We start from the raw sequence: 26,034 nt of genomic DNA on the forward strand, positions 1-26,034 counted from the left end.
CTGTCCTAAATTCTAAAAGTTTTGCCATTTCTAGATTTTGTTGCTCAGCATGTCACTAAAATCTAAAAATTCTGCCTCATCGGCTCAAACCAGCCTTGCAACATATCATTTCATATTTATTCTGAATGTTCACATTACTAAAGAAATAAAATTAGCAACTTTTCCTTTATATTCTAAATGCATTTTGGTTTTTTAGAATAACAGAAATCTTTAATTCCAAAAATTCTGAAGTGAAGAGGAAACATATTATAAAAAACTGAATACATATGCAAATTAATCAGTTGTTTAGAATTTTAGTGTTTACTAGCTTTCCCTTTCCGTTTCCTCACCATAATGCAAATCAGATAGTTTTTAAACTGAGATTTTTAGATTGTAAGACAGAGAGTTTTTGCCCTCCACTTGGATGTTGCCTTAGTTCCTGCTACATCTGATAATTTGTAATTATTCATCTTTGCATTATCATTGCTAATATTTGAATTTGTTACTACAATAAAGTTACTGAGCCACCTTAGATTAAATTTAAATTGCGTAGTCTTTGAATACTAGTCCACATTTTTAGTTTGAATTTGACTGTTCCTGTTTGATTGAATCACCATGTTCTTGCCGAAGATAGCTCGAACTTATTTAATGATACTTAACTTCAGTAAGTGGACTGTAATATTAACAATAACAAATTTATTTTAACAAAAACAACATTATTGAATACTAGCACACGCATGTGCTTATAGTTACCTATGTAACTTAGCTAAGAGCGAGCAACCATATGCTCTTACATCAAGTCAGAAATCATTAATACTAATAAAGCAAAAACGAAATAACTTTAGGGTTACACTAAAGCCAAACTCTGCTTGGCGTAAAACAATGCTGCCAAGCAATACTCTTTCAGACACCGAACATCCCGCCCGGTGTTGAAATATTAATTTCAATACAATAAGTAAAATTCAAAAAAAGTAATAAATGTTCATACAATACAAAATGATACAATGTAAATTAATGCACAAATTATAATACAAGTAATTACACTGTGAAAAGAACAAATATGATGGATTACAATTCAAACCTTCAAATAAACATAAAAATTCGTACATTATTTCTCAATTGGGAGTACAGCAATTTTAGTAACTGCTCGTTTATAAATACCATTTTTGGTTTTGACAGAGACAACTCGCACAAGGTTGTCCATCCCATAAAACACATCTACAATTCTCCCTAACAACCATTTGCAAATAGGAAGATTTTCTTCCTTAATAACTACCATATCCCCTATTTTAATATTTTGTTTAGCAATCATCCATTTATTTCCTTGAATGAAAGTGCTCAAGTAATTATTAGTCCAGTTCTTCCATATATTTTGTACCATTTTTGTAGTTTTTTGCCATAAACTAAGTCTGTTATTATCTACTTCTGTTAAATTGGGTTCAATTATTAAATTGATCGGTCGACCTATAAGGAAATGACCAGGGGTCAAAACATTTAAATCATCAATATTAGAAGTTAACGGTGTAAGAGGGCGAGAATTTAAGATTCCCTCTACTTGAACTGTTACTGTCAAAAATTCTTCGTAGGTTAATACTGAATTTCCTACTGTTCGTTTAAAATGAAATTTAAATGATTTTACTCCTGCTTCAGATAGACCATTAAAATTTGGTGCTCTTGGGGATATAAACTTCCATTGTATACCTTCCTCGGCTAGAAAATTAGCTAAAGTTCCATTCTGCTTTAGAAAAATACTCATTATTTTTTTTATTTCTGTATTTGCACTAACAAAGTTTTTTGCATTGTCACTAAATATTTTGTTTTTGGTTTACCTCGTCGGGCAAAGAACCTCTTCAGACAAGCAATGAATGCTTCTTTTGTTAAGTCATTGACAATCTCTAGATGAATTGCTTTTGTCACCATACAAACAAAAATACAAACATATATCTTATGATAGTTACCCTTATGTTGCCCTTTGTACTTTATCAAAAATTTGCCGCAGTAATCAATAGCACAACAATTAAATGTAAAGTTAATATTAATTCTCTCTTTAGGTAATTCTCCCATTAGTTGTTGAGAAATTATTGGTTTTGCCTTAAAGCAAATTATGCAGCTTTGGACTATCTTTCTAGCTATATTCCTGCCATTAATGGGCCAATAAATTTGTCTAATAGAATTTAATAGTGATTGTGGACCATTATGAAAATCCTTTTCATGAAAATAAATAAATATAAGTTCAGTTAACTTATTCTTGGCAGGCAAAATAATGGGATGTCTTTGACTATAACTTAAATTAGAATTATTTATCCTACCACCTACCCTTAACAGACCTTTTTCATCTAAGAAGGGATCAAAATATTTTAGACCTTTCTGCAACAAAGAAATTTCTTCTGCAAAATACCTACCTTGGATATATTTAAGGAGTGTATTCCTTGACAGCTCCATTTCATCTATACTAATACTACCTGTTCGTTTCTCACTTGTGTTCCTAAAGTTGTAGATAAATCTGAAAAGTAAACTAAGAATTCGTATTAGTTTCAAGAAATCATTAGTTATTTTTAGGAAGTCATCAAAGAATGAATCAGTTTTTAAAGTCAACAAGGAAGTCGTAACTGGTTTCAGTTCTGAAGAATAAAGCTCATCACTAAGTCCAGTTTTATCTTGAAAATTGTCCTTGTTTAAAAAATCAGGACCTTTCCACCACAGCTTGTTAGATCCAAGAGTTGTAGCATCTGATCCTCTGGAAATGATGTCGGCTGGGTTCATTTCTGAAGACACATGTCCCCACTGATAGTTAAAAGTAAGTTGTTGAATTTGTGAGACTCTATTACTCACAAAGGTTTTCAAAAGATGCGGTGATGTATTGATCCAGGCTAAAGCAATGCTTGAATCTGACCAGAGCTTAACGTCATCAATTTTGAGTTTCAAAGCTTCTAAAACCTTTTGCATAAGTTTGGACAGGAGTAGACATGCTGATAGTTCTAATCTAGGAATAGTCATAGTCTTGATTGGTGCTACACGAGATTTGCTACAAAGAAGTTTTCTACAATATTCACCAGGGCTTGTAATGCTTTGAAGATATATCACTGCCCCAAATGCCTTCTCGGAGGCATCCGCAAATCCCTGTAAAATGAGCATTGAAAAGGTCTCTTTTAAAATTCAACGAGGTACTTGTATATTTTCTATACTCTGAAGAGTTTTAATAAGCACATTCCATTCATTGGCAAGAGGTGGTGGTAACTGTTCCGCCCAGTCTAGCTTAAGCAACCGAAGTGCTTGCATGAATATCTTTGCCTTGCTAATAATAGGACCGAGTAGGCGTAAAGGATCATATAATCTCGCTATTTGAGATAAAACATCTCTCTTCGTAACATCAGGCTTTTCATTAACAGTAACTTTATATTGCAATGTATCCTTCTTATTATTCCACAACATACCTAACGTCTTCACAGTTGTATTACTATTACGATCAAATGAAAAATTCTGTAAATCAGAGTTCTGAGAATCAAAACTAGTACACCACTTGTGTAGCTTCATTCCTTCTCTTTGGAGCAATTCTGTCTCTTTCTGGAGCTGAATGCATTCCATCAAATTTGAAGATCCAGTAAGACAGTCGTCTACATAGAAATCTTCCAAGACCACTTTCGATGCTACAGGAAAATCCTTTTCTTCATCCTTCGCTAACTGTTGAAGAGTCCTTTGTGCCAAATGTGGAGCGCATGCTGTGCCATAAGTTACCATTTTGAGTCTGTATATTTCTATAGGCTTATCTTCATCTTCCTTCCAAAGTATTTTTTGATATTTGGTCTGCGATGGCAATATTTCAATTTGTCAAAACATCTTCTCAATATCGGCAGTAAATGCATAAATATGCTTTCGTTTAGATCGTATCATGATGGAAAAAAGTTCCTCTTGAATCATTCCACCTTTACATAATATGTCGTTCAATGAACAACCGTTAGTAGTTTTGGCACTCGCGTCGAACACAACGCGTAACTTTGTTGTTTTATTATCAGGTTTCAGCACGCCATGATGAGGAAGAAAATATCCTCCTTCAGTTTCAGAATAGTCTTCCATCCTCTCCATATGATTTAATGATTCATAAAAATGAAACATAAAGTTCTTTCATTACAGAATCACTCGACAAACGTTTCCATTTTTGATTCAGTCTTTTTTCAGCGATTTCCTTTGAATCCCCTTATTGTATGTTTTAACCAATATCTGGCTTGAACGGCATTTTAACCACATATCTTCCATCCGCATGCCGGTAAAATGAGTTTTTGAAAAGTTCGTTGCAATACTTTAATTCAGAATTAACTGTAGATTTAGTTTCATTTACTTCTTCAACTTCCCAGAGTGACTTTACTATGTTATTTAACGAATTAATCTCTGTTGACAAAAAACAATAATTTAAGTCATAATTTTTTATGTGGAATTCTAACGCTTCCAGAAACTAAAAAGCCGAAGCAGCTGTTTTGAAGAAGTAATTCATTATCTTCTAAACGTATTTTATCTGTTTTTTAAAATTCAAAAAATAATTCCGCACCTAATAATAAATCTACCTTTTTTGCCTTGAAAAATTCATCATCAGCTAACTTTATTCCTTTCGGAATATTTAATTTCGAAATATCAATAGATTTCGATGGTGTCATGTCAGTTATTTTGGGAACAACTAATAACTCTCTTTCCCATTCATTTTCCTTTTCTATGTTCGATAAACGCGTCTTTATGTGCGATTTAACATTCAAAGTAGTGTTGCCTATTCCACTAACTGGAATAAATGCTCATTCTTTTTTATTCCTAATGAGTTCATAACACCTACAGTACAAAAATTAGAAGTCGAAGCTGAATCATTCGTTCATCGTAAACATCGCGAAGATAAACAATCGCTGTATTTATTAACACAAATTTAGATTTATTTGCAGCTGCCATCAAAGTTGTGGGGGGGAGAGGTGCAGTCCTCTTTCCCATTCACTGACGAAAGGTTCAAGGTCAATTCATTTTCTTTCGATGATTCATTTTGCTTTTCGTCATTTTTATGCAAAAGCGTATGATGTGTGTCTTTCTTACAGACATAGCAATTGAGTTTGGCCTTACACTGCGATAATATGTGTGATGGAGAAAGGCATTTAATGCATAATTTATATTCTTTAACAAAATCATACCGCTCAGAAACAGAAATACTCTTAAATTTTGAACAATGATAAATTGGGTGTGGTTCTTTACACATAATACACTTTCGAAAAGGGTTTGTTTTAGTTACCAAGGATTTTGAATTTCTAGAGCGACTTAATTGATTTGATACTTTAGTAGCATAGCTCTGCTTAGGAAAACTAACTTTGTTTATTTCTTCAAGAATGCGAATTCTTTCTTCGAGAAATTCTAAAAATTCATCAAGTTTGGTAATTTCATTTGATTTTACGTTTAGTTCAAATGCTTTTCTAGATTCTCTATCTAATTTATGCAATAAAATATTTAATATCAAAACATCAGATAAATTATTTCTATCAAATTCTAATACACTTAAAGATCTCAAACATCTTTTCACATTATCTACCAGTGATCTCAACTGAGAAGGTGAGTCATTTTTTTTTTTTTTTCAAAGTTCAACAAATTATTGATAAAGGCATCAACTACTGCTCTTTTGTTTTCATATCTGCTTTCAAGTGCAGAAAATAGTGACTCAAATATATCCTGACATGATTCTAACATTTTTGCTTCACCTTTAAGTGATGCTTTCAAATAAAACAGTTTCTCAGTATCATTTAAATTATTATTATTACTAATCATAGACATAAATTGCACTTTAAAATTCTTTAAATCTTCATATTTACCATAAAATTGAGGAAGAGGTAAATCAGGCAGTTTAAAATTTGATTTAGAAACAGTTTTGGTTTCAAATTTATCTGTATTATTTGTTTCACAATAAGAAAGAAAAATTCTAAATCTTACTTCGAACTCTTCGATGCTTTCTTCCAATTCTTGTGTAATGCTTAGATTATCCTTCAAGTCAATTTCCTCTGGCAAATTGGTGTATTCCACTATGAGTTGTTTAACCCGAGATTTTAATTCCAACAAAGAATCCAATTTAGTCTTCATAATAACATCATGGTTGAGTTTATTCTCCTCCATTTTATACTCATCAAGGAATTTTATCAAAGCTCCGAGTTTCGTTTTCACTACGCCGCGTTGGCGATTCAATGAAACAATATTAGTAGCCATATTCTTCTCCGGCTAACGTGAGACCAAACTGTTCTTGCCGAAGATAGCTCGAACTTATTTAATGATACTTAACTTCAGTAAGTGGACTGTAATATTAACAATAACAAATTAATTTTAACGAAAACAACATTATTGAATACTAGCACACGCATGTGCTTATAGTTACCTATGTAACTTAGCTAAGAGCGAGCAACCATATGCTCTTACATCAAGCCAGAAATCATTCATACTAATAAAGCAAAAACAAAATAACTTTAGGGTTACACTAAAGCCAAACTCTGCTTGGCATAAAACAATGCTGCCAAGCAATACTCTTTCAGACACCGAACACACCACAAGCTGTAGCTGATTTTTGTAAGCATAGGAACCTTCCTGTATGTTCTAAGTTCTTTTTAAATAGGAGGTTTATTTAAACCTTTATGTGACTTTATACTTACTTTTAGACATGGGGATAATTTGTCTATCAGAGGTTTTGGACTATTTAACTTTTACCAGATCATGTAAAACCTCGTTAGGTACATTGTTGAGAGACTACAAGTTAGGAGATAAAGCACGCAGAAACTAGTGGGAACATTGGTTTGTGTATTGAAACATATTTCTAATTGTTAGAAAAGATGTTTAAAGAGAAGAAAATTGATATAAATTAGCCAAAATGTCTAGAAACATTTCGAATTAAAAAGACTCATAAATATTTCGTTTTGTAACTTTTAATGTATAATTATCCTAATACTGTTTGAGAATCAGTGTCATAAGTTACATGTATTTTAAACTGTGAATTGTTATTAGATTGTGATTTTAATAACGGTCATGTAAATCTATGACGACTGAGGGTATTTAACTACCTAATTTAATTATTTATAACTAACTGCTCATCTTTAAAAGTTATCTATGCATATTAAAGCAAGTTATTGCTTTTCATGAATCATTACTATGGCCACAAGATACGGCACGAAAATGTAAAAACTATTGTAATTCTACTAAACTATTCTTTGCATCTAGTGAGACTTAAACTAATACAAAACAACTTATCACCTCTGCTATATTAGTGGCTTATTGGAACCTTAAAATATATTAACCAGGTTACAATCCTAGAAACTCTATATGAAGGTACAACACTTGTAGAGACATTATGTTTAAAAAAAAAAAAGGAACAAATGAAAAAGTGCCTTCACCGAGAATCGAACCGCGGACCTCTGGAATACGCGCCCAGCGTGCAGACCACCACACCAACAAGGCAGGAGAAATACCTTGTATACTCCCCCTTTTAAAACGCGACTGGGTTTTTAAGGGACCCAATCGCCAAATCCTGGGTGAGGAGAATTCGGTCCACCATCCTTTTAGTGCGGGCACCTCTGTAGAGACATTAGGTATTTTTTGAAAGCAGGAAAGATGAAAAATATGCAAGCCTTTGCCGGGAATCAAACCGCGGACCTCTCAAATACGAGTCAAGTGTGCAGACCACCACACCACGAAGACATGCCAAGGAATGTGGGAGAAATACCTTACCTACAACAGGCTTTCAGGTTTTTTTTCTGATCAGCAGGTCTCTCAACAAGCAGCAGCACTAGCAACAGCTAATCTTCTGTTACAAATCATGCTCATTATGATTTTATTTCTCATTTTAACCTATGCCATTTGATATAAAATTTACCTGCTATTTACTAAACCTCTAGACTGAGTAAGTACATGGCAAAATGAGATATAAAAGAAAAAATCAGCATAAAGTTGTTAATAAAATGTAAATGAAATGTCCCCAATCTTCTTTCAAATATATCCAACTATTATACATGTCAAATATTTAATACTATTTGATAAATTTTATAATGTGGATTTCATTCTCAAATTTGTTTTAAAGTTATGTTTTATAAGAATGCATCTTTATGATCTACCTACAGATCTATTTTATTCTTAGAATGTTATTACAAAAGTGAAATTCAGATAAGCTGATTGAATTGAATTTTTTAGTTCCTATTGGCTGATAGGTCCTTAATTTTTTTCATTAATGGTCCTTAAAAGTACTTAATTTCCATGTGCAGAAATGTGTACGAACCCTGTACCTAGAGCCGTCGAATTTTGAATAACGTACGTCTCCTCCCGAATATGGGCATCCGAAAGCCCAAATCTGGAATTTGTTTTATTATCTATTTCATATTTTGTAAAGCATTTATGAGTTTTAGATTAAGAAACTCAACAATTTCAAAGCGAGCAGTGACAGCACTATAGAAAATAAAACATTTTTTATCTCCAGGATGCGAGACTGTCTATCAGAAATTTAAAAAACATGCTGCTTTTAAATATTTTTACAGTGTGGCGTTAGCCCAAATACTCTTAAAATGTGTATTGTCTGTAAATGAAAAAAATGTCTGTTTGGGCGCAATATAAAATCTGAAAGCTTTCAATTTTTTTTTCTCTTTTTATGTTTTTATTAGCTCAAAGGGGCAATTTACTCAGAAGGGCTATTAATATCGTTTTGGCATTTTGCATTAATTCACTATAAACAGCAAATCACTTTTTAAATTGTTGCCACTAAATATTAGAGCCCTGTATAATATTTAAAGAAATTAACTAATGAAGAATCTGTGTAAATGTATGTATATTTCTATCGTGAAAAACAATGGTACCTAAAAATATCAAATTTTTAATAACGTAGTTCTCCATTAGACCATGAGCACCTCAAAGCCCAAATTTGGAATTTGTAATGTGTTTTATTGTCTGTTTCATATTTTCTAAATCTTTAACGAATTTTTGCTGGAAAAAAATTAACAATTTAAAAGCAAATGGTGACAGCACTGTAGGGAATAAAACATTTTTTATCCCCAGCATGTGAGACTATCAGGAATTTTAAAAATGCACGGTTTTTAAATGTGTTTAGCCCAAAGTGGCTTTGGCCCAAATGCTTTCGAAACATGTATGTGTCTGTAAATAAAAAAAATGCCTGTCTTGACATAATATAAAATTTGAAAGCTTTCAAATTTTTAAATTAAGGAGAGTTCAAAATTAAAGTTTCTTATGAGGAAAAAATATATCTTACGGATGCTGAAGAGATAGATAAAGTTCATCAAAATAGTAAAAGAAATATTTTAAAAGAACAAGAAGAAAATCTCAAATGTTTTAATAAAAAGAGAAAACTAACCATGCATTTATAGACTAGAGCAGGGCTTAGCAACATTGTGCCCTGGGAGCAATTTTCAGGGTTTGTAGCGGTCCTTACAAGTGCTTTTAAGTCTTTATATTTGAAAATAAAATATAAAGGCCCTTATAGGTGCTTACTATTTCTTTAAAGCCCTTATTTTTTTGCTTTTAGTGCTGTTTTTTAATGAACGATCATTTTCCCCCCGTACCAAAGCCGAAACTAAATAAACAACTTTTCTTCCTTATATGCAACGTCAGATGGTGAATCATACTCCCTGAAATTGCTTTCCCCCATTTCTCTGCATTAACGTAACCTATGGTGCGCGCGAGAGTACAGACAGGTGCACGTCGTTCTATTGGCCAAAGAATTGCGAAAACGGTAGAAAATTCTGGAACATTTGTTATTCTTTTCCTCCCACCCAAATACTACACATGTTTGAATTTCTATCAGGATTTTAATAATTTGCATTTTCGTTCCGCGTGTCAGTTCATATTCGCGTTTATTATGGTGGTTATGCTTATATTATGAGCATATGAATGGATATTTATAATAATATAGTTGCAGTAACTGCTGAAGTATCGATAAACTTCCAAAAATGGGTGTGTTTTTACACAGATTAGCTTTCTAAGGAATAATATTCGGAATGGCTTAAATAAAAGGAAAGTAACTGAATAGTCAAAATAATTAATTTTTTTCCCAATACATTATACAGTACGGTGGTTGGGAGGTTCTCCCCTTTCTCCGCAAAATCTCTAATATTGAGAAGCAGCGGACTTTTTTTTTTGGGGGGGGGAAGTCACTGTCCAATCTGGATTGAATAGGACTAAAAGTTTTTATTTATTTAGTTAGTTCTTTATTCTCCTAATACCGGCAGCTGTTGATTCCGATTGCGTAATATCACATGTGGAAGAATTACTCCGCACCTATTGCGCAATAACGTTTGCGGTATTTTGCAGACATAATTAATTTTGATGTTTAATCCGAGATTTGTTTATGAACACTTAAAAGAGTTTTACTGTGCTTTCTAAGCAGAATATTTTTCAGTTCCGTTGGTCTATTTTTATATGATGCACATATCAAAATGTCAAAATCATTTATTTAGCCGAGAAATTCTAAAGAACGGCTACAATCTTCCCCACTCCTCTTTTTCCAGTTACTATCCGAAATATTCGGCAGTTTCCAAGTATGCGGGTTAGTTAAGCTTTTACTGTTAAAGGATGACTGCATGAAGCAATTTCCCGTCTTCTGATTTCAGAAATGTGCCTCTTTTTTACTTAAATTACTTTGCTTGGAATATATGAATATAAAACTGTTATGAAATGAAAATTTAGAAAATGTTCAGAATTTTGATTTATGTTAAATTATTTAAATATTAATATGAGTGGAAAAATAAATTGTATTTATTATTAGGTGCCAAACGAATACAATTAATATGGCTTATTATTATTTATTTTCTATATTTTGAACTGAAATTTCAATACTCATTCTCTTAATAAATATTGCATTGCTCATATTTTAAATTACAAGTCTAATTTTTCTTTTAAGGTTATGCAATTGTATATAATGTGTAGGGTTTATATTTATTTTAACTAACATTTATTTTAAGTTTAAACTATCTTTCCTGTCAAGCCTTACTTTCCCCTGGAACTGCCAATGCCAGAATATGTAAATTTTAGTAGAACGCGCAAGGATTCAAATTATCAGCGGAAGTATTATGATTTAAACAGAAGGAAACAAGTTCGGTGTGTGATATTCTTACTGCACGAGCGCGGAGGTAGTTAGCGAGAATTGAAGAACCCCGCGTTGCGGCCTATGTGCTTGGCGGGAAGTAGTGGTAATCGTTCCAGTGAGCTTCAAGTCTGCTGAATTAGCAGCGGTATTGTAAAACGCGGTGAGTTAGTTATTTTAGAGAGCCTCGTAGTTAGAATCTTGTCTTTGCTTTCTTTTTAGGTTATTATTTTTATTTGACTGTCAAGTTGGCACAGTCTGTGAGCGTCAAGAGCACGCAATTGTAATTTATTACGTTGAATAAAAAGAGACTTAAACCCTTCACAAGGCTCTATCTTTTATACAAGTTTTCACAGTCACCTCTTGGTTGCGTGCAAGTTGGTGGCGCGCAATGTTATATTGGCGCCCGAACACTTATCGAACTGAAATGGCCAAAAATTGGATGGAAGCCGCTGGACAACACCAAGAAATGACAAGTCAGTTAGAAGGATTTGGATACCTGGTCCAGACTTTGAGAGCATCAATCAAGCCAAACGTCCATTTCGACGAAAAAAATTCGGTGGCGGTATTTCTCGAAGGTCTAGAAAACCACTTTCAGCTCTACCCTGTGCCTGAAAGACAAAATGTTGCCATCGCCACATCAGCACTAAGAGGACAGGCCGCGCTATGGTGGAAGAACATAGGCAAATTTTTACTAGGTGAATTTGGAAGCCAGACATATACATTTGAAAATTTCAAAAAATCGTTAGTAAAGGCCTTCCCCATAGTGAAAGATTGCGCATGGCTGGAAGCCGAACTATATAGTTTCTATCAACGGGATACAGCACAATTGACGGACTTTATTTTACGAAAAATCAAGCTAACGGATATGCTGTATGGAAAGAAACCCGATGTGGAGATAATTGAAATAATATTACCAAGATTGTTACCCGCTGTCCAAGACTACTTTGAAATTAGAAACCCAAGCACATTGCAGGAACTTTTCGAATTGGCGGTGAAGTTTCAAAATCGCAGAATAGCGAAAAAAGCGAGAGGGGAAACATATTCTCAAAGTACCCAAAGGAAGGAGGAAACCAGAAATGGAAATCGCTCTTATGGGGGAAAGAACTATCAAGCTAACGCATCGAAACTTGAAGGTCAAGGCCCAAAAAGAAAATTTGAAAATAAACATCCGCGTACCCAGAAGACACAGATTGAAAGGAAAGCTTTAAACGAGTAGAGGGGCCTGTGAAAGGGAGGGTCCAGACCCCGGAAGTTTTAAAAAAACCCTCAAATAGACATTTAAACACGGTCATCGTAAAAAACTAACAGCTACCAATTATACAAGTCCTGGTTGGCGATGTACCAGTAGAAGCCCTTATCGATACAGGAGCAGAAGGAAATTTTATGAGTGAAAATTTCTTCAAAAAGAATTTTTATAGGATACAATTATTTAAAACCAGAAATACGGAAATTATAGCAGCACAAGGAAAAACATGTCACTGCATCGGGAAATTATCATTAAACTTACAGGTAAAAGAGGAAAGTCTCAAAGTATTAATTTTTGTGGTGAAAGACCTGCAACACTGTCTTATTTTAGGTATGGACTTTTTAAGGGCCGCGAGGGCCAAATTAAATTTCCAAGATAGTTCCGTGGTGTTGGAGATGGACCAGAGGGTGGTGGAACCTGTGGAGACACCTGAAGTGGACCTTAGCCATCTGAATGACCATGAAAGTAAAGCAATACAGCAAGTGGTGAGTAATTTTTCTCATTTGTTTTCAGAAAAACCAGGAAACTGCCAAATCGTGACTCACAAGATTCAATTAAATGCCGAAAAACCTTGTAGGACTAAACCGTATCGTTATGATAAACAAAAAGACCTAATCATCGAAGAACATATTCAGGAGATGTTAAAGAATAAAATATTAACGCCCATAAATAGTGAGTACGCGAGTCCAGTCGTACTATGTAGGAAAAAGAACGAGTTTCCTCCTTCGGATAAAAGGGCTTGGAGGTTTGCTATTGATTACAGAAAACTAAATAGTATTACCAAATTTCCAGTTTACCCTTTGCCGGTTATAGATGAGATCATTAGACAGATCAAATCGACAAGATATATGTCTACTTTGGACTTAACGTCTGGCTACTATCAAATAGCTATGAGACCCGAAAATATACATAAAACCGCGTTTATAACAAAATCGGGCACTTATGCATTTTTACGCATGCCCTTTGGGTTGTGTGGGGCCCCATCAACATTCCAGAGAGCTATGGACATTGTTCTAAAGCCTGTCCTAGGAAAATCAACTTTAATTTATGTAGATGATATAATTATAACGAGTAGTACGTTGGAACAACACATTAATGACCTCGAACAAGTTTTTAAATTATTAAAAGAGGCCGGTCTTACAATTAACGCCTCAAAATGCAAGTTCGCAACTAAGGAACTTAAATATCTCGGTTATAAAATTTCGCAAAAGGGTATAGAAACGCAAGATTCAAAAATAAAAGCTATTAAGAATTTCCCACCGCCCAACACCGCCAAGAAACTTTCTTCGTTCCTTGGGTTATGTTCTTACTATCGATCTTTCATAAAAGATTTCGCTAATATTGTTGAACCACTCTTAGTAATCAAAAGAAAAAGGGCTAAATTTACATGGACAGCGGAAGCTAACACAGCTTTTGAAAGATTAAAAGAAGCGCTTATTAATGCCCCTGTTTTAAAATTCCCTGAGGGGGACGAAAACCTGGAAATTGCAGCAGATGCGTCAGACTATGCGGTGGGTGCGATTCTTATGCAAAATAACCATCCGCTGGCATTTTTTAGTAAAACATTGAATCAGACACAAAGGAATTATACAGCTACAGAAAGAGAAACATTAGCCGTATTAATGGCTGTACACAAATTTCCAGTTTATTTCGGCAAATCGCCAGTAACAGTCTTTTCGGATCATGCGGCTGTTGGTAGACTTTATTCGGGGAAAAACCTAACGCCCAGGTTAATAAGATGGGCTTTAAAACTCCAAGAATATAATATCACAATAAAATATAAACCGGGTAAGGAAAACAATGTAGCTGACGCACTTTCTCGTATAAAACTGGACGATGAAGGAAATGAACTTAAATGCGCTGTGTTGACTTCAAAAATTTTAGATTCTAGAGATACGGTTATTACTGAACTGAAAGCTGATCCTGAATTTGGAAATATCTATGCTTATTTGAAAGACCCCGAAAGCTTTGAGCATACAGATATCAATGCGATAAGAAATAGAGCAAAAAACTATGAAATAATAGATAATTTATTATTCTATACGAAAACAACAAACGAAAATCTTGAGTGTAAGCCAGTCATCCCAGCCTCGCTTCGATTAAGCATTTTGAAGGAGTTGCACGAAGAAAAAACAGCGGGCCACCTCGGGGTCAGAAAGACTATAAAAAGGGTACGCGAGGCGGTATATTCCCCGCAATTATACAAAATAGTAACGGCGTATGTCAGGTCCTGCAATCAATGTCAGTTAATAAATGATATTAATTACAGCCCGGCCGGGTACTTAAATAGCATTCGCGCTACATTTCCGAATGAAATTTTAGGCATAGATCTCCTTGGTCCCTTCCCCCAGAGCGAGTTAAATAAAAATCGTTTTCTTTTAGTAATAGTAGATCATTTTTCAAAATGGATAGAAATTGTTCCACTTAAACGTGCGTCAGCCAAAACAGTCGCAGATGCATTCTTACACAGATACATTTTAAAATACGGTGCACCGATAAAAGTCATTAGCGATAACGGAAAACAATTCATTAGTCAAATATTTGAAAACATATGCAATGGACTTGGCATACGCCATATCAAAATGGTTCCGTATAGACCACAGGCTAACATAGCAGAAAGAGTTAATAAAAACATAGTAAAAATAATTCACAGTTACGTGAGCGCACATCACAAGCGCTGGGATGGCTACATAAATGAATTAGCTTATGCTTTAAGAACGGCACATCATGATACTACGGGAAAAACTCCAGCAGAATTATTTTTAGGCAGAAAGTTAATTACGCCTTTAGATAAATTATTCTTTGTGCAACAAAGAGAGCAGGAGTTTAAACAAAGAGATGTGCAAAAGTTGATTGATCAGGCGCTTAAAACCTCGGATACGGCAAGAAATAGGCAGAAACTATATTACGATAGAAAACGCCGTGAAGCAGATTTTAAAATTGGGGATAAAGTATTGAAGCGGAAATTTTCTCTATCAAGTGCCCCAGACAATTTTATGGCAAAGTTTGAAGGCCCCTATGTAATTCAGGAAATCAAAGGAGTAGTCTTATATCTTAAGAACGAGAGAGGGGAAATCTGTAAAGCAAGTCCCGACCAGGTGAAAAAATACTATAATCCAAATGATTTTGAAATCCTTAAAAGTTTCTTGCAGGACTCAAGTCTAAACGAAATAGAAGGGCCAGAGACAACGACTATTCCACCACCGAAGAAACAGAGAACTGAAGAGAGACCTAGCCCTTCTACAACCCGGACGTCGGTATCAAAAAGAAAAAATAATTTTCAAACTCCGGCGTTTAAGAAAAACAAAAATACAGATGCACTGGGTAAAGAAACCATGGTAAAGAGAAAAACACCACCTACAAAGGATAGCAGGAGAAATTACACATCAAGGAGAACGCGCACACGGCCACAGAGTCAGGTGCCAGCAAGGCCGCCGTTCCGGAAACTGAAACGCCAACAGGAGGCACAAAAATACGAGGAACAGAAGAAATTCAAGATGGACTCCAGACCGGAGGACATCAAGACCAGCCGTCCCAGGGAGAAACGGAAAGGCCAACAACCAGACGATTACTCCGTCAAGAGGCCAGCATGTAGAGGACGCAAAAGAAAAAGTCAGGTGGACGACACGCGGAGGGCAGTAAGGAGAAGATTAACATCCATGAAACCTCTAACTTGGGACCAATTCTGCCAAAAACGAATGACGGAGTTTCAAGCATCGAAAACTCAAAGATAAGTTAAAACCTTCTATAAATTTTTTTTTCTCTTTTGTTCCGAAATGTTATGCATAAGTACGAAGTTCTATGTTTTGACGAAAGTCAATATGTCTCGGTTGAGACTTAGTTTTGTTTTACTTTATTTAGCTAAGGCAAAAGTATTATTTTCTTTAAGTGTAAAAGCTAAAAACAAGCATTTTCTGTTGGTCGAAAGACTAATTCTGTTATGTTAAAGCCAAAATTTGGCCGAAGATAAAAATAACTTCGTATTCTTGTATTAATAAGAATTTTACTTTCAGTGCCGCCAGCTTGGCGAAGAATGAGTAAAGTAAAAATTTATTTTCTCTTATTCATTTTATGGTAAATTGTAAAAATCATATGTATTAAAATTTTGTAAATGTACGTAAATACTTGAAAGTTATGTAAAAGTAGAATTTAGTCTAGAAGCATAAAATTGTAGATGCTAAAAGTGAATGCTTAAAAGCAATGAAGTCAAAATTTAAGTATTAAATTGTAGATAAAGTCATGCTTTAGAGCGAAAGCCTGCATGTTTAAAGATGAATGAGGGGGAAGTTAGAATGAATGTGTTTTGTAGGGTTCTCCACCTACATTTGAATTTTTAAGACTATTAAAGTAGCTCATTGAGTGGTAGAATGTCGAGTAAGGTGTGTCTAATTGGTCGTTGAATTCTAACAAATCATGGTGGTTAGGGGAAGTGTTGTAAGACTAAAACACGAATATTCCCGTTTGACACCACACATGGTGGAGAGCCAGGGTAAAGTTAAATTAATGCTTGAAAAATTGAATGAATGTGAATTAAGCAATAAGTAAGAAAAACGAATCGTTTAAAAACAAAAATTTATTGTGTCAAGAAACTGTAAATTATAATGTATTTAGAAAGATACTGATACTTATTCCTTCCAGATGCTGGAAGGAAAGACCAAGATTGATTGATGAAGTCCAGGAAAAATTGCTGTAAGAAGAGAGAGTTAAAACGAGCAACAGAATACAATTTGTTACATAAGATTTTTTTGTGTAAACGAGGTTCTCGCCAGTTAGTTCAGAATTAGAGAAACTTACAACAGGTCATTTGTAGGACCTGCTTCCAAGTTTTCCAAATTCTGGCAGCGGCAAATGTAGGGTTTATATTTATTTTAACTAACATTTATTTTAAGTTTAAACTATCTTTCCTGTCAAGCCTTACTTTCCCCTGGAACTGCCAATGCCAGAATATGTAAATTTTAGTAGAACGCGCAAGGATTCAAATTATCAGCGGAAGTATTATGATTTAAATAGAAGGAAACAAGTTCGGTGTGTGATATTCTTACTGCACGAGCGCGGAGGTAGTTAGCGAGAATTGAAGAACCCCGCGTTGCGGCCTATGTGCTTGGCGGGAACTAGTGGTAATCGTTCCAGTGAGCTTCAAGTCTGCTGAATTAGCAGCGGTATTGTAAAACGCGGTGAATTAGTTATTTTAGAGAGCCTCGTAGTTAGAATCTTGTCTTTACTTTCTTTTTAGGTTATTATTTTTATTTGACTGTCAAGTTGGCACAGTCTGTGAGCGTCAAGAGCACGCAATTGTAATTTATTACGTTGAATAAGAAGGGACTTAAACCCTTCACAAGGCTCTATCTTTTATACAAGTTTTCACAGTCACCTCTTGGTTGCGTGCAAGTTGGAGGCGCGCAACGTTATAAATGTAATTAGACAGGTGCTTATTTTTTCCTTAAAATGTGCTTATAGGTGCTTATTTTTTTAACTAAAATGTGGCTACGAACCCTGAATTTTAGAATGCTCACCATTTATATATCTAAATTCTAAATTTAAATCTAACCAGAGCATATTTTGCTTTAAGTAACATCTTTTTGCACATAAACTTGTCATTTCAGGAATTTGTGTTTTGAGTTGCAAGCAGAGTATGCATTCTTTTCTTCAGAATAAAAGATAACAAGAAGATATAAAAAAGAATATTGGTACTAAGAAAATAATTTCATTTCAGTTGATTTTTGATGCCTGAAATATATCTATAGGTGCATGCAGTGACTTTTATAAAATCTCTTTAAATTATCAAGACGGATGTACAGCAAAGCATGAAGCTTGTTTAAGCTTAATGTTAAAAATAGTTTTATGGATATGATAAATATTAAATATGGCTCCAAAAGTACATAGAGATAAGCTAAATTTCTCCTGAACATGTGAGTGATATTGTACTTAACAAATTTGCCAAAAGAGCAATGTCTAAAGCAATAATTGCTGAGTAATAAGCTCAGTAGCATACCATTTTAATATGGATTAAGATCTGGCCACTGAAGCTCAGTTCTCACGTGAACTGGCTTCCTTGCTGTCTCCTGTGTATGGTATTACTCAAGGAGAGCATGACTAGAGAAAGACTCCTAGAGCCTCAGAAACATGTTTCTAGAAACTTCTAGAATGTAGTGAAAAATCACCAAAACTTGGTGATAAAAATTATTATCAAGGCTCTGTAAGAGGTCTTCAGCTTATTTCTTCAGTTCTCTTTAAGTTGTCTTTATAATTCTAACATCAACTGAATTTACTGTACAAATATATGAATTAAACATATAGATTAAAAAAATATGGCTTCAAATAAAATACACTGCTTGACATTGAAAATACAGCACCAAGAAGGAGTGGTCAGATATTTATGCAAATTTTAGAGTAGACGCACGTCACTGAGTTATGGGAATGATGTGAAATGCGCACCTCTCCGACACATGTGAAGTAAGATATAAGGGAAGGAACGTGCAGAATGGGCAACATTTGTGTCGTTATTCCTGCCAGATGAATTATTGAAGAAAGTTGGGTTTTGTCCCGGAGGATACGTGTAATAGGAGAGAATACCAGGCCACCGTCAGCGAAGGCACTTCCAACAGATAGACGATTTTATGAGGGGTATGATGATCGGACTGAGAAGGGTGGGTTGGTCCTTACGTCAAATCGCAGCTGATACCCACATGGATGCGAGCACAGTGCATCAGCTATGGCGAACATGGTTGGAACAAGGAAATGTGGGAAAAGGCGGGATGCAGGTGCAACCAGAATGACGTCAGCACGCGTGGATCGACACATCCGCCGACAAGCTGTGATGGTTCCGCAAGTCACTTGTACTGTGATTCTGCAGCATTTGCAAGATACCCTGAATGGCCTTGTGTCGACCAGAATCATTTCCCATTGATTGGTTGAACGTGGCCTGCACTCATGGCGTCCGTTAAGAAGACTGCCATTGACCCCACAGCATAGACGCCAACGTTTAGAATGGTGCCAGACTGGAGCGATGTGGATGACAGAATGGCGAAATATCGTATTCTGAGAGGAGTCACGCTTCTGCTTATCCAAGGCGTTATTGCCTACGATTCCGGGTCACCTCTAGTTCGTATTCAGGGCATTATGACGGCCCAACGATACTTGGATGATGTACTGCGGCCGGTGGTAATCCCCTACCTTCAGGGGCTGCCTAATGCAATTTTTCAACAGGATAACGCCCGACCACACAGTGCTCGCATCTGCCAACATGCTCTGCAAGGTATACAGATGCTTCCCTGGCACCGTACTCTCCTGACATGTCACCAGTCGAACATGTGTGGGATGTGATTGGATGCCATTTGCAGACTCTGCCCCTGCCTCGTTCAGAAGACGAACTGTGGCAAATGGTTGAAAGGGAATGGAGAGCCATCCCTCAGAACACCATCCATACTCTTATTGACTCTATGCCTAGACGTGTTTCTTCGTGCATCGCTGTCCTCAGTGGTCCTACATCCTACTGAGTTGATGCCATTCTCGCTCTGTATTATGAATATCATTTTGAAATGAAGATCACTTATTGCTGCTTGCTGTCTCTGTCTTTTTTCCAAATTTCATCACTTTCTGACCACTCCTTTTTGGTGTTGCATTTTCAATGTCGATTTTCAATATTTTACAAAATGCATAAAAATTATCATTAAAATCACTAAATAAATTAATAAATAAATGAAAACAATAGACATAGAAATGAAAATACGAACAAATAAGCATAAAAATATATACTCAAGAAGACATATGTAAAAGATATTATTTTCTTATTAAATGTGGATTACTTTTCATTGCATTTCAATTTATGTAAAATATCAGAAGGAAAACTTTAATTTGTCTTTTTGACAATTTGATGATTTTTTAAATTCACTCTTTACATCACTGAATTTTTCAACTAAATTTGTAAAAGTACTTTAATATATATTTTGTCCTTATGTTTTAACTCCTTTATATGTTTGTTTAGGTAGCGGTCTCCAGTGGGGAAAAATGAAGACAGCTGCTCCATCTAGTATTGGATTAGGAATGGGTACAATATTATGGATTTTCATAGCTAACACAGTCTTTTATTTTGCTTTGATGTGGTATTTTGAAGGAATATTTCCTGAGAAACATGAGGTTCCCCAGCCATGGTATTTTCCATTTAGTGTATGTTGATTGTACTTCATATTTCTGAAGTAAAGTAATAATTTAAATACTTAACCATTGTGTTTTAACACATTATCTCAACTAATCCCCTTCAACCAATTAATCTGTGAAATATTTTTTATTATGCCATGATGGAAAAGCTTTATCTTCTCTTCTCTTTTTTTTTTTTTTTTTTCCCCCTTTTTGTGCAAACTGAGGAATCAGATTTAATATTTCCATACACTGGTGATAGAGAATCTAAGTAACTTACCGCAATTACAATACTAATTTATATCTACTATTAATTATAAATCTGTCAAATATGTTTATAAAAAAAATCTAAAATTTTTGCTTAAAATCCCTATAAATTATCTTATTTCTTTGAATTTAAAATGGTAAAGAGAATTTTAGGGGACAACAAAACTGTTAGCATAGAAATAACAGAAATAAAGATGATTGCAATCGAGTTAAATTTCTCTTTTCCAACATTTGATGTGCCTTTTTATTTCAGTACTCCCAATTCTTTCAAGCTGTTTCAGTTGAATACATTAAAACAGTAAAAATAACCTTTTAGCTGTTGTGCTATTCTTTGCCTTATGTGACTAATAAAATGTTCTAAAAGAAAAATTTAAATAACTCATTTGCAATCATCTTTATTTCTGTTATTTCTATGCTAACAGTTTTGTCGTCCCTTAAAATTCTCTTATTGTTCCAATATATTATTTTGCTTAAGTCCTACAATTTTATTTTTAGTTATTTTTAGTTAGTTGAAAATTTATGTTTTATTTTTTAGTGCATTTAATTAATCTTCAAACGATCTTAAGGTTCTGGTTCTAGAAAGCCCAAAGTTCTCAAAAATGCCATCAAAAAGGGGTATTTTCTTGATTTTTAATTCCAAAATGTCCCTACTGTTTTATACCTGTATTCTTAATATATCCTTAATAATTTGGATATATTTCAAGATGCACATATACATACATAATTATTCAGAAGTGTTACTAAAAAATATTCTTAGATGTGTGAGGCTAAGTTAAGGTTAAGAAAGTAAAGGTGTTCTATCTATCTGCTTGTGTAAGAATACATTTAGTTAATTCCAGTTTCTCTTTGACTATCTGATTCATTATCATTTAAAATCTTAAGCTTGTTGACGATGATGGATTTAATCTTTTACTAAAAAAAAAAAAAAAAAAAAAAAAAATCGGGCATTTTAAAGTCTTTTATTTAAGGGAAAAAGTGCAATTTTATGCTTAAAAAATCGTGATTTTAGCAACCTTCTCTGTTTTCAATATATTTGCAGTGGATAGCAAAATCATGCGTAAAACAAATTTTTTTGCGAAATAATTAGAATTTAGGGGTGGGTAATATGAAATCTTAGAGAGAATTGTGTCTAATTTGTCAATAATTACTTATTGAATTTAATAAATAAAGTGTAAAATTGTTTGTGGTGTTTGATGCTAAAATTTATTAAAACTTATCTTAAAATACACATGGGGAGAAATCTTATGCTATTAGAAAACTAAATGAATTTATGAAAGTAACTGTAATTTCACAATTGGATTAAAAAAATTAGGAGAAAGATTCTAAAAGGGATATTTTAAAATTAGTAATGGCTCATCAAAATGTGAAATAGTAACTTTTTTAAATATCAGCAAAAAGATTAAATGCATTTTAACACAATTTTCGTTTTTCTTCATAAGTTGAAACATAACTAATTTTTTTAACACAGAAATCGAAAGTAATTAAAATATATACATAGTGAAATCTATTCTGTAAAACACCTTTAAAATATTAGATGAAAGAGGGATGAAATTTCTTGTTTCATTTAATAATAGTATAGGTTCTGGTATATCAGGTATTCAAAATAGCTAACCAGATATCTTTTTGCTGAAATATTGATCTTGCACATGTTCTTGTTTTTACAAATTTTATGAAAATCAGATGCAGAATGAACAGTTTCAGCTTTATGGGAAGGACACATTTGTGAAGTAATTTACCATACATTTTTGCATGATCTTTATTGAATAAAATGTTAAAATATTTCACCCACCTGTGGCCAAGTAGTTAAGATCTCTGAATACTAATAGTTCAACCTGGTTTATGCTCAGTCCCAGATGAATGGACTGGCTGCTTGTTTGGTTTTCATGATTTTTCCCTTATGTAACATGGCTACTAGCCAGTTCCCCTCAGAGAGTTCTCCATGAAGATGTCTCTCCTCTAAGGCAGATAGGTTTTGTAGCTTTCAAATAACCTAACCTAAACCAGGTAAAGTATTACACTATAATTAGTTAATTAGTTAGATAGGAAAAAATTCATATATTTATATGCAAAATTAGTAGACATGGTTAAGAACAAATTTATCTGGCTTTGCATTTTTAATGCCTAGTCTTGATTTAAATTTAAGACCTTTGAGAACAGATTGACTGAAAATGCTCAAAACAGGAGTTCTTTATTTAGATTGTTGATGGTTTCATCATGAATAAAGCATCATTACCATTAAATTAATAATTGGCCTTTTTGTGTGTGTGTTTTAAGCATATGTCTCTGAATTTTTTATATAAAGGTAAGAAACTTAATTTTAAACTAATTAGAGCATAATGGATATTGTAGTTATCAGGACTCAGAATCTGTAGAGAGCATAAAAAAATTTAAGTTATTATTATTAGAGAATTTTCAAAGCACAGTGTCTAGATCATTTTTGTAAAATTCTACGCTTTATTTTAAGAAACTTTGTGATTTTAAATGTATAAGATAAAATCAGTTCCCCCCCCCAACACTCTGCCTTGGGACTTTTTTCACATCTTTCAGTTAGCAGTTCTTTAAAAAAAGAAGTAATCTAATAATTTTTTAACAAAATATTCAATAACTGTTATTTTTTTTCATCGTCATCATTAAATATTCCTTCATAAAGCTTAGATATGAATTTAGAGAACTGATAATAGTTGATTTCAGCTAAATCTGGTAATTAAGAAGAAAAATCAGCCTCTGGAAATAGCATTTTCTTAATTGCTTCTTTGACAATGACAGCTATTTGAAATATAGCAGTATCTTGAAAAATATTAGCTTCTTTTCTGTTTAATTTCACTGTGCAGCTCTTGCAGAAGGCTTGTAAACTTGCAACCTCTTCTATGATAATCATCATTCTCTTGTTTTGAATCACTCATTGAAAGCAAGGCATCTATTTCAAAAAGATGCTCATATAAAATGCACCAAAAGTTGCTTTAGAGAGACCAAATCATGGTGCTATCTTCTTGTCTTTTAACCTGCTGTCATTCAGTATTTCTTCCTATGAGAGCAATATTTTCTGATGTTAATGCCTCCAGTGATGGGTCTTTATGATCATCTTCAATGGATTCGCACCCTGTCAAATTGTTTTGCCCATTCTTTCATTGTAAAATATGAAGGATAGGAATCACCATAAATATCCTCCAAATGTTTATCTATTTCATTAATATTTAGAACTTCTTTAATCAAAAATGTAATGACTGGAGCTCAATTAAACATTTTAGAAAAAATATTCAAAATATTTTATTGAAACAACTATCAGAAAATACCTAAAATGGTTATATTAATGAAATTTTCAAATTTGCTGCTGTATCTATGAAAAAATTTATTGCAAACAATTTTTTAAATGGAAGGCTGAAAATCTTTGGAATTTAGTACTTAGGTTTAAGATCAACATTTAAACAAATAAAGAAAAACGGCCAAACCATCTAAAGTTATAAAGAATAACATAGAAATCCCTCTAAATAATAAATTTGAAGATTAACTAAAGATGTTACTGATAATTACGAAAATATATGGAAGTTGAAAACGTTGTTAATGTTGCTCCAAAAATTAAGCCCATAATGGCCAAACTTCAAATTAAATACTCTGACTTCATAAAAAATATGAGGCAAGATACTGGTTTAAATTTCACGGGCGAGGTTTGGGAGGAATTTTTGAAAATCTTCCCAATAGCAGAAGATAACCTTAGAGGCATAACTGATTATCTGAACTGACATAAAATTGATTATTATCTCATCACAAAAGAGTATGACCATCTCATTAAAGTTGTAGTCAGAGGCCTTCTGATTGATTGTCGCATTGATGATATCAAACAAGAACTCAGTTGCATGGGATTTAAAGTAAGGAAAGTAGCACAAATGCATAAATTGAGAACGAAGGCTCCCATGCCTTTCTTCCAAGTTCAGATAGAAAAAGCTCCAGATGTAGAGAAAATTTATGATATAACACATTTATTACTTTTCTATGTGGAATTTGTTGAGTATAAAATTAATGGGAGTGTGGTACAGTGTTATAACTGTCAGTATTTCCACCACAATTCCGAGAACTGTAAACTGCAACCTCGTTGCATGAAATGTGCTGTCACATAGAACTTCGGATTGTTCTGCTAAAAGGATTGAGGTAGTAAGGTGTTGTAACTGCTTAGAAGTAGGACACACCACCAATTTCAGGGGTTGTCCTAAATTTCCAAAAGTCAACAAAACTAACTCTAGTTCAGATATAAATTTTACTGCAAACTAATAGATCCCGTACTAATGAGTTTCCCAATGCAAACGTTGCTAGTGGAAATATGATCAACAGACACCCAGTCAACACAAACAGTGCTGAAATTCGCAGTGCTAACACCAGTAACTTAAACATAGGCTCTCTAGTAGAAGTTCTCAAACTTCTAAAGGAAATAGGAAATCCATTTAAGGGTATTTCAGTAGCCAAAATAATTCAGAAAATCAGTGACAAGTTACCAGAAATACAATCAAGAGAGAATTCGATAGATAAAATCTTTTTATTATTCAATTTATTTGAAGAAATATTTATGCAAAATACTACTAACGAGTAATATCTAAATCCCCAAAATACTATATCTTATGATGTGATGAGTTGTACATTAACTCAGTAAGTTAATTCAATTTAAAAATAATAATTCTGTATTTTCACCTTTGAGTTTTTATTTATATGTTATGCTATCTTAAAAAATTTCTTTCCACCAGTCGGCTGGCTCATGGTTCCCCTCTTAGTTTATTCACTTTTAATGCTAGTGTTTCCTCTTTTAATTACTTTTACCAGTGTCAGATTATAGTTTAGTTCATCTTTTAAATAATTAACAATTCACCAAGTACTTGTACTATCCTTTATGTATTCATTAAGATCTCTTACAGTATTTCATGTCATCAGCTCGACAGATGCCTTGGCATTTTCACTTTTCGATTTGGTTTCACCCACTTATTACTAATTTCTTATGTACCACATTCTAAATTCAACCTACACCAATGATTAGAACTTTGCTTTTAACTTATGTCATACAACATTGAAAGAAACACCAGTGTTCAATCAGGGGTAAGGCCTTCGGCCCAGGCACCCTGGCACAAGCACCTCCACCGTGAATCAAATAAAGAACTTTTTCAAGTCATTAAAATAAGTGCTTCTTAGCTTAGAAAACTTTCTTCTGTCCCTCACTCCTCCCTTCCCAATATCTTACTGTTGATCCAATTGTAATAATTTTTTGGATTGACATTTTTCTTTACAACATGTTTTCATTTTACACGCAACTACATCCTGATGGAAATGTTCTTCGTACTTG

The 26,034-nt window shown here is 33.8% G+C and overlaps 1 protein-coding gene across 1 annotated transcript in view; it reads left to right on the forward strand.

Moving 5' to 3' along the window:
• Positions 1–26,034, forward strand: part of LOC118199529 (phospholipid-transporting ATPase ABCA3-like) — a 384,844-nt gene that overhangs the window by 62,707 nt on the left and 296,103 nt on the right. The window contains exon 8 of the mRNA XM_085817060.1: positions 20,293–20,474. Within this exon, the coding sequence (XP_085673186.1) occupies positions 20,293–20,474 (182 nt within the window). The remainder of the gene's footprint in view (positions 1–20,292; positions 20,475–26,034) is intronic.

This window comes from Stegodyphus dumicola, chromosome 5 (genome assembly GCF_044657685.1).
Source record: "Stegodyphus dumicola isolate Sdum_Otavi_A_Nest chromosome 5, ASM4465768v1".
Taxonomy (NCBI): domain Eukaryota; kingdom Metazoa; phylum Arthropoda; class Arachnida; order Araneae; family Eresidae; genus Stegodyphus; species Stegodyphus dumicola.